The following is a 16,081-nucleotide window of genomic DNA, read 5'->3' as shown; positions in this document are numbered from 1 at the left end:
CTAAAATGGGATTCATACATTAGAGAAACATTTTGCTGGCAGAAAAGGCTCTTATTTTGTGAACCAGAACATTGTGACTTTATAATAGGTTAGTAGCCCAAAATTATTTAAAGCAACTAGAAAAATGGCATATTGAAGACTTCCCCATAAGCCATCCCCTGCTTCACGCTCACATGCAGTTATTTATCCTTATAGAGCTACAAACAAATCACTTACCTTCTGTCTTCCTCATACTTTGACCTGCAAGGAACAAAAAGCGGGATTAAGGTGTGAATAACATGTTTCTAAAAATAAGAACATTATAGCTGTTGGTACTATCTTCTTTTATTCTTAAATCCTAACTTTCTTTAGGCTTTTGCATGCAGCATCTCTAGGGTGATAAATATAATGTCTAATTAAGTTAACTGACATTGGTGTGTGTCCAGCAGCGTAACAAACGCACCCGCGGTGCTGGTGGAGCCCAGAGCTCCAGGGGGCCCCCTCAGCAAAAATGGTAGGTGGTGGGAGACGAGGGGCCCCCTCCGTATACTTTGCAGGGAGGGACCCTCATGTTTTGTTACGCCTCTGTGTATGTTGTATAAACTATCACCCCAATGTAAAATAATGAATACACTACAGAAAATAGACAAGGAGGACACATACATCTGAGTCACTATTCACCAACAAGGGAATTGTCTCCCATTACATTTAGCGTTTGTAGAGGAAAGAGTAGGCTAAGTTCTATCAAACATTTGATTTATTCTTCAACCCAGTTGAGGTGTCCTACATTCTGGATTGTTAATCTACACTTCTACCAAACAAAAAACAAGGCATGTTTTGGATGACTTTGACCTGTACTGGAAGAGATTTCTTCAAACACCTTTTTTGTTCCCACCTGCCTTTTTTCAAACTTAAAAGTACAACTAGATATAGATGAATGTCCCTTTTAAAATACAGTGATGACTACTTTCAAGATAGGTGTGGGTGACGGGCAGCTAAAAAAAAAAAAATATATTTTGAAAGCTTGATTTTCTTTTTAGTTACCAATCCAACTTGGACAGGTAACCAAAAATAAAAAAGTGGTTGTTTAAAGCTTTTTTCCCCCCTTAACTTTAGCCCTTCTGCACAGCATCACAGATGTAGTGCATCATGGCTAAAAAACCATTGGCAAGCCAATAGGTCACAAAGGCGAAACAAATAGGATTTGCCAATGCTTGTTTTAAGATATACCTAGAACTCTGACTATCTTCAATAATTAAGGCCACGGAGAAGCACTGCAGTTAGTTGTTTGAAAGTGTCTAAAAACATCTCCAACTCACAGTAACTCATCAAGCTGAGACATCTGTTTCTCTGCGATTTGACGCTCCTTTTGGGGATCAGCATCTAAGTCCAGGAGATCATTCTCACCATATAGACTTCCCAAACCCATTGTCCGCTTTGTCCTACATGGCAAACAAACAAAGGTCAGAGACACTGATAAAACAATCAAAAATAACTAATAGCACAGCATCATTTTGACTTTCAACAGAGGAAAACAGCATGACAAAAACTAAATAATAAAGTTGTAAACTTTTTAAAAGCTGTCCGCCTATAAATACAGGGGCCTGAGAAGCACTTTAAACTCAACTTCAGACATGTAACAAATCAGTTTCGAAATGGTCTGAATTAAGTGAAGCTTGAGCTTCTGATGGACAATAGGTTTCTTGCCACCTTCTGGTTTCTAGGCCAATCTCAAGGATCTTTTTCGATAGACTGGAGAGCTGTGATTCATGTAACATCATTGAATATAATTAAAATAAAAAGATGAACAACTAGGAGTTTATACGGTTAAAAAAGCTAGAATTTAGTAAGCAGATGGTATCTAGTAATTACTATCTTAAGGAGGCAAGGATCAGAGAAACTACATAGGAATTTTAAGTATGTAGTCAAAAAAGGGCATAGAAAACGATTGTAGAGCAGAATCACAATTTTCTAAAAGTTTACAATTCCATTGTGCACAGTTTCAGTTTCTTTTGTAATAAGAACTTTTGAAAAATAATTCTTGGATTGAAAAACCTTTCCAAAACCTAGGCTTGGTAAAAATGTGTTGGCATCATCAGAATGAAAGTTTCAAATGACTCCATCTCGAATGTTTAGCAAAGTACTTTTAGACACAAAGTTCACAAAAAATGCTACAAATGACTATTCATAATAGAAATCACTCTAGTCTAATTTTTCAGGAGGATGAACTATTTTTGAATCTCTATGAATAAGGATCCTGCATCACTCCTGTTGAAGTAATAACAATTAAAAGGGGTGGGCTTGGCACAGTATTAGGAAACTCATCACTGCACTGTTCTTGGCTACACCACACTACCTCAGAGTTATGGTCAGCAGCTCAAAGAAAGAGATGTGACTCCCAAAACTATTGTCAGAGGGCTCCTATTAATGCCATGTAGCTTGGAGAGTTTATAAGTCTTAAAATGCTTTGGCTTAAATCACACACATGAAATGTTTATAACTTTAGAAACGGCTAATTTTGTCATTGAACCTACGTGCCTTTTCTGCAGCTCATCAAAATCACAGGTAACCTGCACAAGGATCACACTAAGAAATCCCACATCTCTGATGGTAGATTTGCCAGTCGACTTCACATTTCAGCTTCTAAAGTGTGACAACATTTAAGGCTACAAAGGTGTTCAAAACATGGGCCTGCTAGCTCAGAACTATTGCAAAGTAGTGGACACAAGTCATACAAATGCTCACATTTTGCTGAGAAAATATATTCAGAATTTAGAACCCTCGTTGGTCCATCTTTACTGGATATTGTTCAAGCTTTGAGTATCCATGATAACAGGCAGGAGCAAGCTTCTGACTTCACTGATGTTATCTTAATCACAGAATCCTGTACATTTTCTTGATGCCGCAATGGAAAAGAGCGTAAAATAATTTACAGAAAAATAGATGCCCATTTATAGGCACAAGCAGCTGCTGTCTGATTTGTACTACATTCTCTAGGCCGAGTTAACCCAAGATAGAAGTAAGGCTAGACTTTTTGCACCTCTGTTACTTGTGCTAGGCAAAACCCTGTTGGAGTAGTGTCACTGTACAAGCCAAAAATAAAAGTCTCATATCCTCAAACTCTCAGAAAAGCTTTATAGATTATCCTGGCAGGGTCTCACAGTCTTTATTTTGTAGCCCAAATTCACAGTTGGAATTTACAGGAGATATATATATATATACGCTAGTGCACAATAAAGTTCTTGTGCCGTTTCCTGGTGTGCTGTCCCATTACTTGTGAAATTCTTCACAGAATCTTGGATTTTTCATATATATATATATATAGCAAAGAAAAAATAGGGTCGCACTCCAGCGAAATGTAGTACTCCTTTGTTTTAATTTCACAAATCCACAGATTACGAGATGCACACAAAGAAAACCAACGCGTTTCGTCAGCGTCCGCCGACTTGCTCACGGTTAATTTACAACATTCAAATCAGGTTATTTAAACAAACAAACAGGAAATTGACACACCTTTCCTGTCATGTGAGGGGTGATTTAGAGTTCACCAGATTTCTGGGATATATAGTCCCGCATTAAATCACAAGTGTTTGTGTATTTATAAGGATTTGCTTAACGGGAGGCTGATTGACCCCAAATGGGTCCAAAACTTTCAAATGCAATGTCTGAGTAAATCAATTTTCGTGGTTGGACAAATAAGTATCAATTTCAAAAATTATATATACATTGTGATATACAAACCCTCTGGTGGGTCGTCATTACAGAGTTTGTTTTTTTCTCTTTCAAAAACCACCTTGTAAATAAATATCCTCTAGTGGATCGACATTGCTAAGTGTCCCATGATAGGCCTACATCTTAAGACTGATATTACTTAGGGAAACCATATACACGGTCAATAATAGAAACTCATTGACACATTGCTGTGTTAAATAAAAATACTCAATAAAGTTTTATATTGCAGTCTAGAGATGTATGTAAAGTTCTTCCGACTGGTTCAGACCAAACGGCGTCATGCTTCTAAAGTTAATAATATGTCGAGATTCTTTCTGTCTCAGTAGTCTCTCCCGATTTCCACCTCGTGTATTGATTGGTACAGTTTCAATTCCATAAAACTTTAGAGACTTCCAATTACTGTTGTGGTGTGTCTCCATATGTCTTGCTACCGCATTGTTTTTGTCCTTGTTTTTGGTGGCCCTGGTATGTTCCAGTATCCTTTTCTTCAGCTCACAAATGGTGCTACCCACGTACTTTAAATGACAAGGACATTCAATGATGTAGACCGTGTATTGGCTTTTACACGATATTAACTGTTTGATTTTCCAGGTTGTTTTATTCGCCATTCTGATCTCATTTGTGGGTTTGGCGATTTGACACACCTTACAGTTTTGACACTTGATAAAGCCAGTTTTCTTTAACCATGTTGTTTGTGCTTTATCCGTTTTGAAGTGACTGTGTACCAATCTGTCTTTTAAGTTTGGAGCTCTTCTGTAAGTTATTACAGGGTGCGGTCCCATTATTTTTACCACAGTCCCATCCAACTGTAGTATTTTCCAATTCTTTTGGATCACATTGACGATTTCTTTCGATTCCAAGGTATAATCCAGTATTAGTCTTATTGGTTCCTCCTTGGTTATTGACTCTTTGGTTTGAGTCAGGCAATCTTCCCGAGATTTCTGATTGGCTCTGTTCCAACACTTGTTCACCGTGTTTTTATTGTATTTTCTCTGTAGAAATCTGTTTATTGAGCCTGCACTTTGTTTCTTCCATTCCTCTTCCTCACTGCACAGTCTGCGAAGTCGGAGAAATTCTCCGTATGGTATGCTTGACACTAGGGAGGGTTGGTGGAAGCTCGTTGCTTCTAGGGTGGCATTTGTAGCTGTAGATTTACGGAACAGTGTTGATTCCAAATGACCATTTTTCACATATATTGTGGCATCTAAGAAGTTGATCTTGTTCTTGTTGATTTCATATGTGAATTTCAAACTTTCGACACTGTTGTTAAGAATTTCAAAATATTCACTAAATTCCTTTTCATTACCATTCCAAATTATCAATAAATCATCGATGAATCTTGCCGCGAGAGGTGGCCTAGACTGCAATATAAAACTTTATTGAGTATTTTTATTTAACACAGCAATGTGTCAATGAGTTTCTATTATTGACCGTGTATATGGTTTCCCTAAGTAATATCAGTCTTAAGATGTAGGCCTATCATGGGACACTTAGCAATGTCGATCCACTAGAGGATATTTATTTACAAGGTGGTTTTTGAAAGAGAAAAAAACAAACTCTGTAATGACGACCCACCAGAGGGTTTGTATATCACAATGTATATATAATTTTTGAAATTGATACTTATTTGTCCAACCACGAAAATTGATTTACTCAGACATTGCATTTGAAAGTTTTGGACCCATTTGGGGTCAATCAGCCTCCCGTTAAGCAAATCCTTATAAATACACAAACACTTGTGATTTAATGCGGGACTATATATCCCAGAAATCTGGTGAACTCTAAATCACCCCTCACATGACAGGAAAGGTGTGTCAATTTCCTGTTTGTTTGTTTAAATAACCTGATTTGAATGTTGTAAATTAACCGTGAGCAAGTCGGCGGACGCTGACGAAACGCGTTGGTTTTCTTTGTGTGCATCTCGTAATCTGTGGATTTGTGAAATTAAAACAAAGGAGTACTACATTTCGCTGGAGTGCGACCCTATTTTTTCTTTGCTAAAACGGAGAAAAGTTTGCTGGCATATTAGCGGCGGTCCAAGCCGCAAGGACACCGCACCTTCAAAAAAGAGCGCCGTTTTATCCGGAACCGTTGGACGCCTTGTTATTCATATATATATATATATATATATATATATATATATATATATATATATCTCAATTCCTGCCAGCTACACGGGACAGAACGTGGGCACTCTAAACAACGTGTCAAGTCATTAATTTTATTAGCAGCAGTCCAATACGTTTCAGCTGACCTTCAGCGTTTCTCAAAGTGATGTGATATATATATATATATATATATCAATAATTGTTAAAAAGCAATATGCACAGCCTGCAGTAGCAACATATGTGATAAATAGCACAATAAGTATTAAAAGTATAAGAGTGATTACCTGTAGTCCTGTATCTGTTCTTGAATCTCTGGCAACACACAATCCTGAGCTTCTGAGAAAACACCCCGTACATCTTCTGAATTGCGCATTTTAGACTCTGGGGCCAATGATTGCAAAAATAAAGAGAGAACAACAAATGTGAATATTTAAGCGTGTGATGTTCCTGTGGGAAGAAGAAAATAAATTCACGTGCTAAACAGAATGAAAGAAATACTAAAACAAAGCATTAAAGAGGAGGAAAGTAATTTACAAATACGGAGAACAAAAGTCAAAAGATATTTCTTTCACAATGTTTAGCCTCTTAATTTTTTGCTTGATCTAGGGAATGTGGTATCCTCAACCCTAAAAAAAGCACATTACCCTCCAAAACGTGGTGTGCGCTTAGTCATTTACCATCTGTTCAGTGTATAACAGGTCATAGCAGAGTTTACGGGCACATGGGGATATAATTGCAGTCCGGGTGTCATTCGCGTTCGTGGAATATGTGATCAGTACCTGGGAATGTGCATCCGTTAGCTTAAACAAGTGTCGACTTTTATGTTCCCCAATTTGCCTTTTGAAAACATCGACTCATCAAAAGTGCTATTACGCAAACTGTTATGAATTGTTTAATTCAGTTGGTACTAAAGATGGCTGCTTCAGAGGTGATCAGCACTTTGTGAACTTCAATGCATTGTAAAAGATCCCCAGAACATAAAGTCATGTGTTAAAGATGTAAATCTCTGCATAGCTTCACATCTCTTTATTTGTTGGTCAGCTGTCCATTCTCAATACCTTTCATGTATGCCAGAGTCTAACTAACTATCAATCAATCAATCAATCAATACATTTGTAGAGAGCACAACTCACCCGTGGGGGTCTCAAGGCACTGGGGGGGGGCTGCTACTGCTCGAACAGCCAGGTCTTGAGGAGTCTCCTGAAGGCCAGCAGGTCCTGGGTCTGTCGTAGGCTGATGGGGAGGGTGTTCTAGGTTTTTGCGGCGAGGTGAGAGAATGATCTGCCGCCGGCGGTCGCTTGACGGATGCGGGGGACGGTGGCGAGGGCGAGGTCAGCGGAGCGAAGCTGGCGGTTCGGGGTGTAGAAGGTGAGTCGTCCGTTGAGGTACGCTGGTCCGGTGTTGTGGAGAGCTTTGTGAGCGTGGGTGAGGAGCTTGAAGGTTATCCTCTTGTTGATGGGGAGCCAGTGTACGTCTTTCAGGTGGGCTGTGATGTGGCTGTGAATGTCGAGGATGAGGCGTGCTGAGGCGTTCTGTATGCGTTGTAGTCGTTTCTGGAGTTTGGCTGATGTTCCTGCGTAGAGAGCGTTGCCGTAGTCCAGTCTGCCACTGACGAGAGCCTGGGTGACCGTCCTTCTGGTAATGGTGGGGATCCATCTGTAGATCTTGCAGAGGGTGTTGAAGCAGGAGGAGGAGACGGCGTTCACTTGCTGGGTCATTGACAGTGCGGAGTCCAGGATGACTCCCAGGTTGCGTGCGTGGTTAGTGGGTGTCGGTACAGCTCCCAGTGCGTTCGGCCACCATGAGTCGTCCCAGGAGGAGGGGGTGGATCCGATGATGAGGACCTCCGTCTTGTCGGAGTTCAGTTTCAGGCGGCTGAGCGTCATCCATTCGGCGATGGCCTTCATTCCTTCATGGAGGTTGGATTTGGCAGTGGTGGGGGCCTTGGTGAGGGAGAGGATCAGCTGGGTGTCGTCGGCGTATGAGACGATGTTGAGGTCGCGCGATCTGGCGATGTTAGCGAGTGGTGCCATGTAGATGTTGAAGACTGTCGGGCTGAGGGACGATCCTTGGGGTACGCCGCAGATGATCTTGGTGTCTTTAGAGCGGGTTTTGGCGGACACTTTGGGTTCTGCCGGTTAGGAAGGAGGTGGTCCAGTCCAGTGTTCTGTCGCGGATCCTTGCGTTGTGGAGATGTGTGCGGAGGGTGTGCTGGCAGACAGTGTTGAAGGCGGTCAAGAGATCCAGGAGGATGAGGGCCGCGGTTTCTCTGCTGTCCATCATGGCCCTGATGTCGTCGGTTGCGCGATGAGGGCTGTTTCGGTGCTGTGGTTGCTGCGGAATCCAGATTGGGAAGGATCCAAGATATTCTTTTCGAGGAAGGAGGTCAGTTGCTTGTTGACGATCTTCTCAATGACTTTCGCCGGAAACGGGAGGAGGGAGATGGGCCGGATGGTCTTGAGGTCCTTGGGGTCAGCTTTGGGTTTCTTGAGTAGGGCGTTGATCTCGGCGTGTTTCCATCTTTCCGGGAAGGTGGCGGTCTCGAAGGAACTGTTGATGATCTTGCTGAGATGGGGTGCGATGGTGGAGCTTGCTCTGTTGAAGATGTGGTGCGGGCAGGGGTCGGATGGTGAAACGGAGTGGATGGTGTTCAAGGTTTTGATGGTGTCTTCGTCGTTGACATGGGTCCAGGAGAGCAGGGGGTCAATCTCGATGGGGCTGTGGGGCGGTGAGTCTGAGGTGTCTGTGCCTGTCGGGGGGGCCTGGTTGCCGAAGCTGTCGTGGATGTCTGTGATCTTGGGGTGGGAGAAGGTGGCTAGGGAGTCGCAGAGGTGTTGTGATGGCGGGATGTCGTTGGAGCTGAGGATGGAGAGTTCCTTCACGATATTGAAGAGCTCTTTGCTGTTGTGTGCGTTGTTGTCAATGCGTTCTTTGAAGGAGGTCCTTTTGGCAGTTCGGATGAGTTGGAGGTTTCTGCGGATGACGCTCTTGTAGGCTGTGTTGCTGTCTGGTGTTGGTTCGTGGTGCCAATTCTTCTCGAGGCTACGTCAGGCCTGCTTGGATGCCTGGAGGAGGCGGTGAACCAGATGGCTTTTCTGTCTGTGCGTATGTCCGAGGGTTTCTTGATTGGGGCGAGGGTGTTGGCGCAGTCGTCTAACCATTGCCTGAGGTTGAGGGCAGCGGAGTCGGTGTCGGTAGTGTCCGTTGGTGGGTTTTGGGCGAGGGTGGTGACTAGCTGGTCTTCGGTGACTTTGCTCCATCTGCGGTGGGGGGGCCCGTTGTGTGTGGTGGTGAGTGGTGGGTTTTTCGAAGGTGAAGTGGACCCAGCGGTGGTCGGACAAGTGGAGTTCGGTGGTGTGGCTGAAGGTGACATGGTTGCAGGCTGAGAAGATGGGTCAAGCGTGTGTCCGGCGGAGTGGGTGGGAGTCGTGACGAGCTGTTTAAGTCCGAGGTTGGCAAGGTTGTCGAGCATGGTGGTGGAGTTGCTGTTGTTGGTGTTCTCGAGGTGGAAGTTCAGGTCTCCGAGGAGGATGTAGTCAGTGGACGCAAGGGTGTGCGTGCTGACGAGGTTGGCGATGGAGTCGCTGAACTGCGGCCGTGGGGTCTGTAGATGAGGATTCCTCGGAGGGTGGTGTTGGGGTCAGTGTGGATGTGGAAGTGCAGGGGTTCGGCAGTGATAAGCATGTCGTCGGTGCTGGTCGAGATTCTAAGGGTGTTTCTGTGGACGATGGCGATTCCTTCTCCTGTGCCATTGGTGCGGTCGCTGCGGGTGATCTTGTCGCCGTCAAGGATGGCTGTAGCGATGTCGGGTGCCGAGGAGGGGTTCATCCAGGTCTCTGTCAGGAAGGCGACGTCTGGGGAGGGGGAGTCGAGTAGGTCCCAGAGTTCGACAGTGTGTTTGCGGGCAGAGCGGGTGTTGAGAAGAAGGCACCGGAGGCTGTTGCGACCTGCCCCGGTGGGCATGTTGGTGATTTGGAGGCTGGTGTAGCAGCAGGTCCGGCAGGAGAAGGGTCCATGGGTCCACTTCGGGGTGTGATGGACGCAGGTGTGGGATTAGTCTGCATTGAGTGCGTGGTGGGTGCTGGCATCGGGTGTCGTTGCATTCGCGGGGGCTAGGGGGTCTGGCGCTGGGAGCTGTCCAGGCGCGGACAGGCGCAGACGGGCTTGCCTTAGGCCACCATAAGAGGGTGAGGTGGGAGAGAGGAGCAGCTGGGAGCGGGACCTATCGGCGATCGGGGGGTGGGGCCGGAGGGGACGCAGCGACGGGAGAGCAGAGCGGGTGGGGGACAGAGGGGAACAGGGGTAAAGTGGCCCAAAATGAAAAACTAAGCGAGAAATACAGAGGGAAATAAGGGCACAAGCAAGACAAAACAGTAGCAGCAATATGGACACAGCAGAGCATGTGCAGATTCCAGGGAGCGGACTACCAGCAGGAGGTAGAGGGGGGCCTCGCTCTCACGGCAGCAGCAGGCTCAGGGGCACACAGGTGGAGCTGTGTGACGTGGGGAGCGACCTGCCTGTAAACAGGGTCCTAATATACCTTTGAAAAAAGCATGAGTAATTTGCTGTTAAGAGCACACAAAGACCTTCTGCTCCTACCAATAAGTGCTAATTAACGCATTTCTGGTGACCCCTCCAACCCTTGTGCTCGGAAAAAAAATCCATTAGTACAATATAACAGATTGTTGATGAGTTACTTACCTTCAGTAACGATATATCTGTAAGAAACAAAGGTTAGTTATAGATTCCTTACCTTAGAATTACCCCCAGGCGTCAGACTGGATCCGGAAAGTTTTTCGTCAGCAGTACCCCTGCGTCTGAAGGTGGCGTCGGGCAACTCCACGTTCGTTCCTGGCGTCGTGGTCACCGGGATGACGTCGCGGTAGCTAAATAGACGCCGCCCTCGCGTGCCAACGTCAGTTCTGTACACGACTTTGCACAAACTAGGGCCCTGAAAGTAAGTCCTTAACCCTAGAAGTCAGTTCGTACAACGAAGAGGATGGGTGGGGCGGTAAGGAATCTATTACTAACTTATGATTCTTACAGATATATCATTACCAAAGGTAAGCACCTTTTTATCTAAAAGAAACAGTTAGTTATAGATTCCTTACCTTACAACAGAAACCCCAGCAATACCAACCCCAGAGGTGGGTCTGCAAACTAAGTTCACACCAGAAAGTCCTGGAGAACAGAACGGCCAAAAAAGCTGTCTCTCCGGACTTGGCTGTCCGGGCAGTAGTGTTTGGTGAACATGTGCAGCGATGCCCACGTAGCTGCCTGACAAATGTCATTAAGGGGGACTCCCCGTCCCAAAGCAGTGGTAGCTGCCGTCGCCCTGGTGGAATGGGTGGGCTGTCCCACTGGAGGTTCCTTCTTTGCCAAAGAATAGCAAGCTTTGATGAACAGAAGGACCCACTTGGAGATGGTTCATTGTGCACAACCCGACCTTTCTTTGAGCCCACGTACCCAACAAAGAGCTGGTCATCCACCCGGAATGGTTTGGTGCGATCCAAATAGAAGGAAAGAGCACGTTTTGGATCCAGACGGTGGAGTCTCTCTTCCTCTTTCGAAGTGATGGTTTGGCCAGTGTGGAAGAAATATGCTACTTACCAGTATGCATCTGTTCTTGGCATGTAGAGCTGCAGATCTACACACTTGTGCATAGATCGCCATCTGGTGTTGGGCCCGGATGTTTGCAGTTTGTTTTTCCTCTTGGAAAGTCTTTGGAAGTCACGAGGTCGGTGACTCCTCCTTTGGATCGTATTGCGCATGGGCTTCGGCTCCATCCTCAGATTGTTTTTCGCCAGCAGGGAAAGATGGAGCTTAGTAGTAACAGTGAAGATGCCCATGTGTGTGCTATCTAAATAAGATAAACTGGAACAGATAAAGGTAGCCGGGGAGGTGGGTGGGCGTGTGTAGATCTGCAGCTCTACATGCCAAAAACAGATGCATACTAAGTAGCATATTCCGTTCGAGGCATATGAGCTGCAGATTACACACTTGTGCATAGATTATATAGCAGTACCCACCGTTAGCGGCGACCACCTGTATCTGTTGCAGTGGTTTGAAATAATGTTTTGAGTACAGCCTGGCCCACACTAGTTTGTTGCTTAGTTTGCACATCTACACAATAGTGTTTGGTGAAAGTGTGCGGTGTTGACCATGTAGCTGCTTTGCAGATAACATCTAATGGGATGTTCCCTAAGAATGCCATGGAAGCCCCTATTATTCGTGTAGAATGGGCTTTCGGGGGAATGGATAGCGTTCGCTTTGCTTTATGGTAGCAGATTTGAATGCATTTTACAATCCACCTAGCTATCCCCGATTTTGAGATGGGGTTACCTTTGTGTGGTGGAGAGAAAGAAACAAACAGTTGTTTGGTCTTACTGAAAGGTTGTGTTCTCTGAATGTAGTAGAGTAAGGCTCGTATCACATCCAGTGTGTGAAGAGCCCTTTCTGCAACGGTCTGTGGTTGCGAGAAAAATACTGGTAGTTCTACTGTTTGGTTTAGGTGAAAGGGAGAAATGACTTTAGGGAGGAATTTTGGGTTGGTACGGAGAACAAATTTGTTATGGTGCATTTGGAGAAAGGGTTCTTGAATGGTAAGTGCTTGTATCTCACTGACCCTTCTAAGGGAAGTGATGGCTACAAGAAAAGCGGTGTTCCATGTTAGGAACTGTAGTTCGCATTTATGGAGAGGTTCGAAGGGAGGCCCCATTAGCCTGGTGAGAACGATATTTAAGTTCCACACAGGTGAGGGTGGCACTCTGGGGGGAATTATTCTTTTAAGGCCTTCCATGAAGGCTTTAATGGCAGGTACTCTGAAGAGTGAGAGATGTTGCCTGTTTTGTAGGTAAGCTGCAATAGCTGCGAGGTGTAGTCGAATGGATGTATAGGCTAGATTGCACCTTTGAAGGTGGAGTAAGTAGCCTATTATGTGTTGAATGGACACGTCCAGTGGATTGATGGTGTTGTTATGGCAATAAACAACAAAACGTTTCCACTTGGCGGCGTAGCACGCTCTAGTGGTAGGTCTTCTAACTTCTCTGATGACGTTCATACAGTCAGGGGGAAGATTTAGGTACCCGAAATCTAAGATTTCAGGAGCCAGATCGCCAGGTTGAGCTGCGCTGGGTCCGGGTGTTTGATCTCTCCACGGTTCTGGGTTAAGAGGTGTGGAGAGAGGTGTCGTTTTTGGTGTGGCACTACCGATAGTTCCAGCAGTGTGGTATACCACGATTGTCCGGCCCAAGTTGGAGCTACTAGGATTAGTGTGAGGGAGTGTTGTTGTAGTTTGCGCACCACTAGAGGAATGAGTGGGAGAGGCGGAAAAGCGTACGCAAATTTGCCTGACCAGTTCATCCATATCGCATTTCCTTTGGACAATGGGTGTGGGTATCTGGCGGCGAAGCTTGGGCATTTGGCGTTTTCGTGGGTGGCGAAGAGGTCTATCTGTGGATGCCCCCACATTTGAAAGTATGGGTGAAGAACTTGCGGGTGAAGCTCCCACTCATGGATCTGTTGTGTCTGTCTGCTGAGCAGATCTGCCACTGTGTTTTGGACTCCTGGGACATGCTGAGCTAGGAGAAAGATTTTCTGGGGTATCGCCCATCTCCATATGCTCTGTGCTAGGTGAGAGAGCTGTGGAGATGGTGTGATGCCTTGTTTTTGGATATAATACATGGCTGTCATGTTGTCTGTCCGGATCAGGACTGCCTCGCCTGAAATTTGAGTTTGAAAAGATTTTAGGGCTAAGAAGATTGCTAGTAACTCCAGATGGTTGATATGGAGTAACTTTTGTTGAGGTGTCCACTTGCCCTGTGTGGTGAGATGTAGTAGATGAGCTCCCCAGCCGGAGAGCGATGCGTCCGTTGTCAGTACTATTTGAGGAACCGGGTCCAGGAACGGTCGACCTTTGGAAAGGTTTGTGGTGTTCCACCACTGCAGAGAGCGATGGGTGCGACCGTCTACCAACACCAGATCTGTTAATTGACCCTGGGCCTGGTTCCATTGGCGCGCTAAGCACTCTTGGAGAGGACACACCAGGAGTCTTGCGTGAGGCACTATGAAATTGCAAGAGGCCATCATCCCTATTAGTTGCATAAACACTCGAGCTGGAAGGGAGTGTTGTAGTGCGAATTTTGTGCGTAGAGCTTGAATGCTTGCAATCCTGGCCGAATTGGGGTAGGCTAGTGCTCTTGAGGTGTCTATGGTGGCACCGAGGTATTGTTTTATGTGGGATGGTTGGAGATGGGACTTCTGGTGGTTAACTGTGAAGCCCAGCTGGTGGAGTAATTGAATGGTGGTAGATGTGTGTTGAACACACTGATTGTACGACCCGGCTTTTATCAGCCAGTCGTCTAAGTATGGGAAGACGTGGATGTGTTGTCTTCGTAAATGTGCTGCTACCACTGCTAGGCACTTGGTGAATACCCTTGGCGCTGTTGTGACTCCGAACGGGAGCACCTTGAATTGGAAGTGTTGTCCGTCCACTACAAATCTGAGGTACTTGCGGTGAGCTTTGTGCACCGGAATGTGAAAATAAGCGTCTTTTAGATCTAGGGTGGTCAAAAAGTCGTTTTGGGAGAGGAGCGGAAGTACCTGCTGAAGCGTTACCATATGAAAATGGTCGGAGTGTATGTACGTGTTTATGGGCCGGAGATCTAGGATGGGCCGCAGAGTCTCGTCCCTTTTTGGTATGAGAAAATATAGGGAGTAGACTCCCATGTTTTGTTGGTTGGTAGGAACGGGTTCTATTGCTTGTTTTTGTAGGAGGGAGACTAACTCCTGCTTTAGGAGTATTAAATGTTCTTGTGACATTGGGCGCTGCCTGGGTGGAATGTTTGGGGGGGGTAGATATTAGTTCTAGGCAGTAGCCTGATTGAATTATTTGTGTCACCCATTTGTCTGAGTTGATGGTAGCCCAGACGGGAAGGAAATGTTGGAGTCTGCCCCCGACCGGAGTGGAATGGTCTGGGGGGAGTGGGGGGGAAGTCATTGGGTAGGCGTTGTGGCAGAGCGGGCGTTGTTTGTTTTGCCTCTGCCTTTAATATTGTTGCCCCTATAGCCGCCTCTTTGATAACCCCTCGTGAAGGTGGACTGAGTGGGGGATTTGTACGAAGTGGACGTGGTATCTGAGGAGTAGCCTCTAGATGTACTGCGAAAGGAAGAGCAGCGAAAGGAGCGTCTAGGAGGGTGTGACTGTAAGGCTCCTATGGACTTCGCCGTATCCTTCTTCATTTTTTCTAGGGCCTCATCTACCTTTGGGCCAAATAGATGTTCCTGGTAAAAGGGATGGTTAAGGATGGAGGCTTGTACCTCCAGTTTAAACCCTGATATTCTCAGCCAAGCATGGCGACGCAGGAGGACGCTTGTATTGATGGCACTGGAAGCTGTGTCTGCTGCATCTAAGGCACAGCATATAGAGGTGTTCGTAATAGTCTTACCCTCTTGAATTAGTTTGTTGGCCCTAGCTTAATATTTCTCAGGGAGGTGGTGCAGTATGCTCTCTAACTCGTCATAATGTGCCCTGTCATATCTGGCCAATAGCGCTTGAGTATTGGCGATACGCCACATATTGGCTGCTTGTGACGCAGTGCGTTTCCCTGATGCATCCAGTAGCTTTGACTCTTTGTCAGGTAGTGGTGCTTCGCATGACGCCTGGGAGTTTGCCCTTTTACGTGCAGTGGGTACCACTAGAGAGTCTAGTGGCGCTGGCCCCCTGATGTAGGAGGGATCTGTGGGGGCAGCTTTGTATTTTTTCCTCGATGCGCGGGTTAATGACCCTGGCTCTAACTGGGTCCTTAAAAACCTCTGGTGCATGCTTTACCACTCCTTTAAGCATAGGTAATATGGAGGTAGACCTATGTGTGGTGTCGAACGTGTCGAGGAGGAAATCTTCCTCCATGGGGCCGGTATGTAAGTCTACCCCGTGATAGTGTGCCAGCCTTTGCAGTAGGTGGTGGAACCCCAATGAGTCTTCTGGTGGAGATGGCCTGGAGGGGTAAAGGTCATCTTGTGGGACGTTGGGGATATCAGGTATATTGTAGTCGTCCCATGGGTCTGGGGATCCTGTAGGAGTGGGGTCCCCTTTGGGTAGGTCCTGTTGGACATTCCCTATGTCATCATATGGGTTCCCGTGATCATCATCTTGTGGAGAAGGGGTGGGAGAACGATGAGGTTGGGGTGGAGAAGGCGGAGGGGGTGGAGGAGGAGGAGGAGGAGAAGGTGGAGAAGGTGGAGGAGGTGGGGAAGGTATTCTG

At 45.9% G+C, this 16,081-nt stretch overlaps 1 protein-coding gene across 4 annotated transcripts in view; it reads right to left on the bottom strand.

Annotated features, from left to right (window-relative positions):
- The window catches only part of LOC146772936 (rho guanine nucleotide exchange factor 11-like), an 896,981-nt gene that overhangs the window by 514,913 nt on the left and 365,987 nt on the right, over window positions 1–16,081 (bottom strand). For all 4 annotated transcript variants that reach the window (XM_085639320.1, XM_085639323.1, XM_085639321.1 and 1 more), the window contains exons 16-18: window positions 6,104–6,200; window positions 1,299–1,421; window positions 217–240 (exon numbers count right to left, since the gene is read on the bottom strand). In XM_085639320.1, the coding sequence (XP_085495446.1) occupies window positions 217–240; window positions 1,299–1,421; window positions 6,104–6,200 (244 nt within the window). The remainder of the gene's footprint in view (window positions 1–216; window positions 241–1,298; window positions 1,422–6,103; window positions 6,201–16,081) is intronic.

Source organism: Triturus cristatus, chromosome 12 (genome assembly GCF_964204655.1).
Source record: "Triturus cristatus chromosome 12, aTriCri1.1, whole genome shotgun sequence".
NCBI classification, from domain to species: Eukaryota; Metazoa; Chordata; class Amphibia; order Caudata; family Salamandridae; genus Triturus; species Triturus cristatus.
This window is presented reverse-complemented; position numbering and strand designations above follow the sequence as displayed.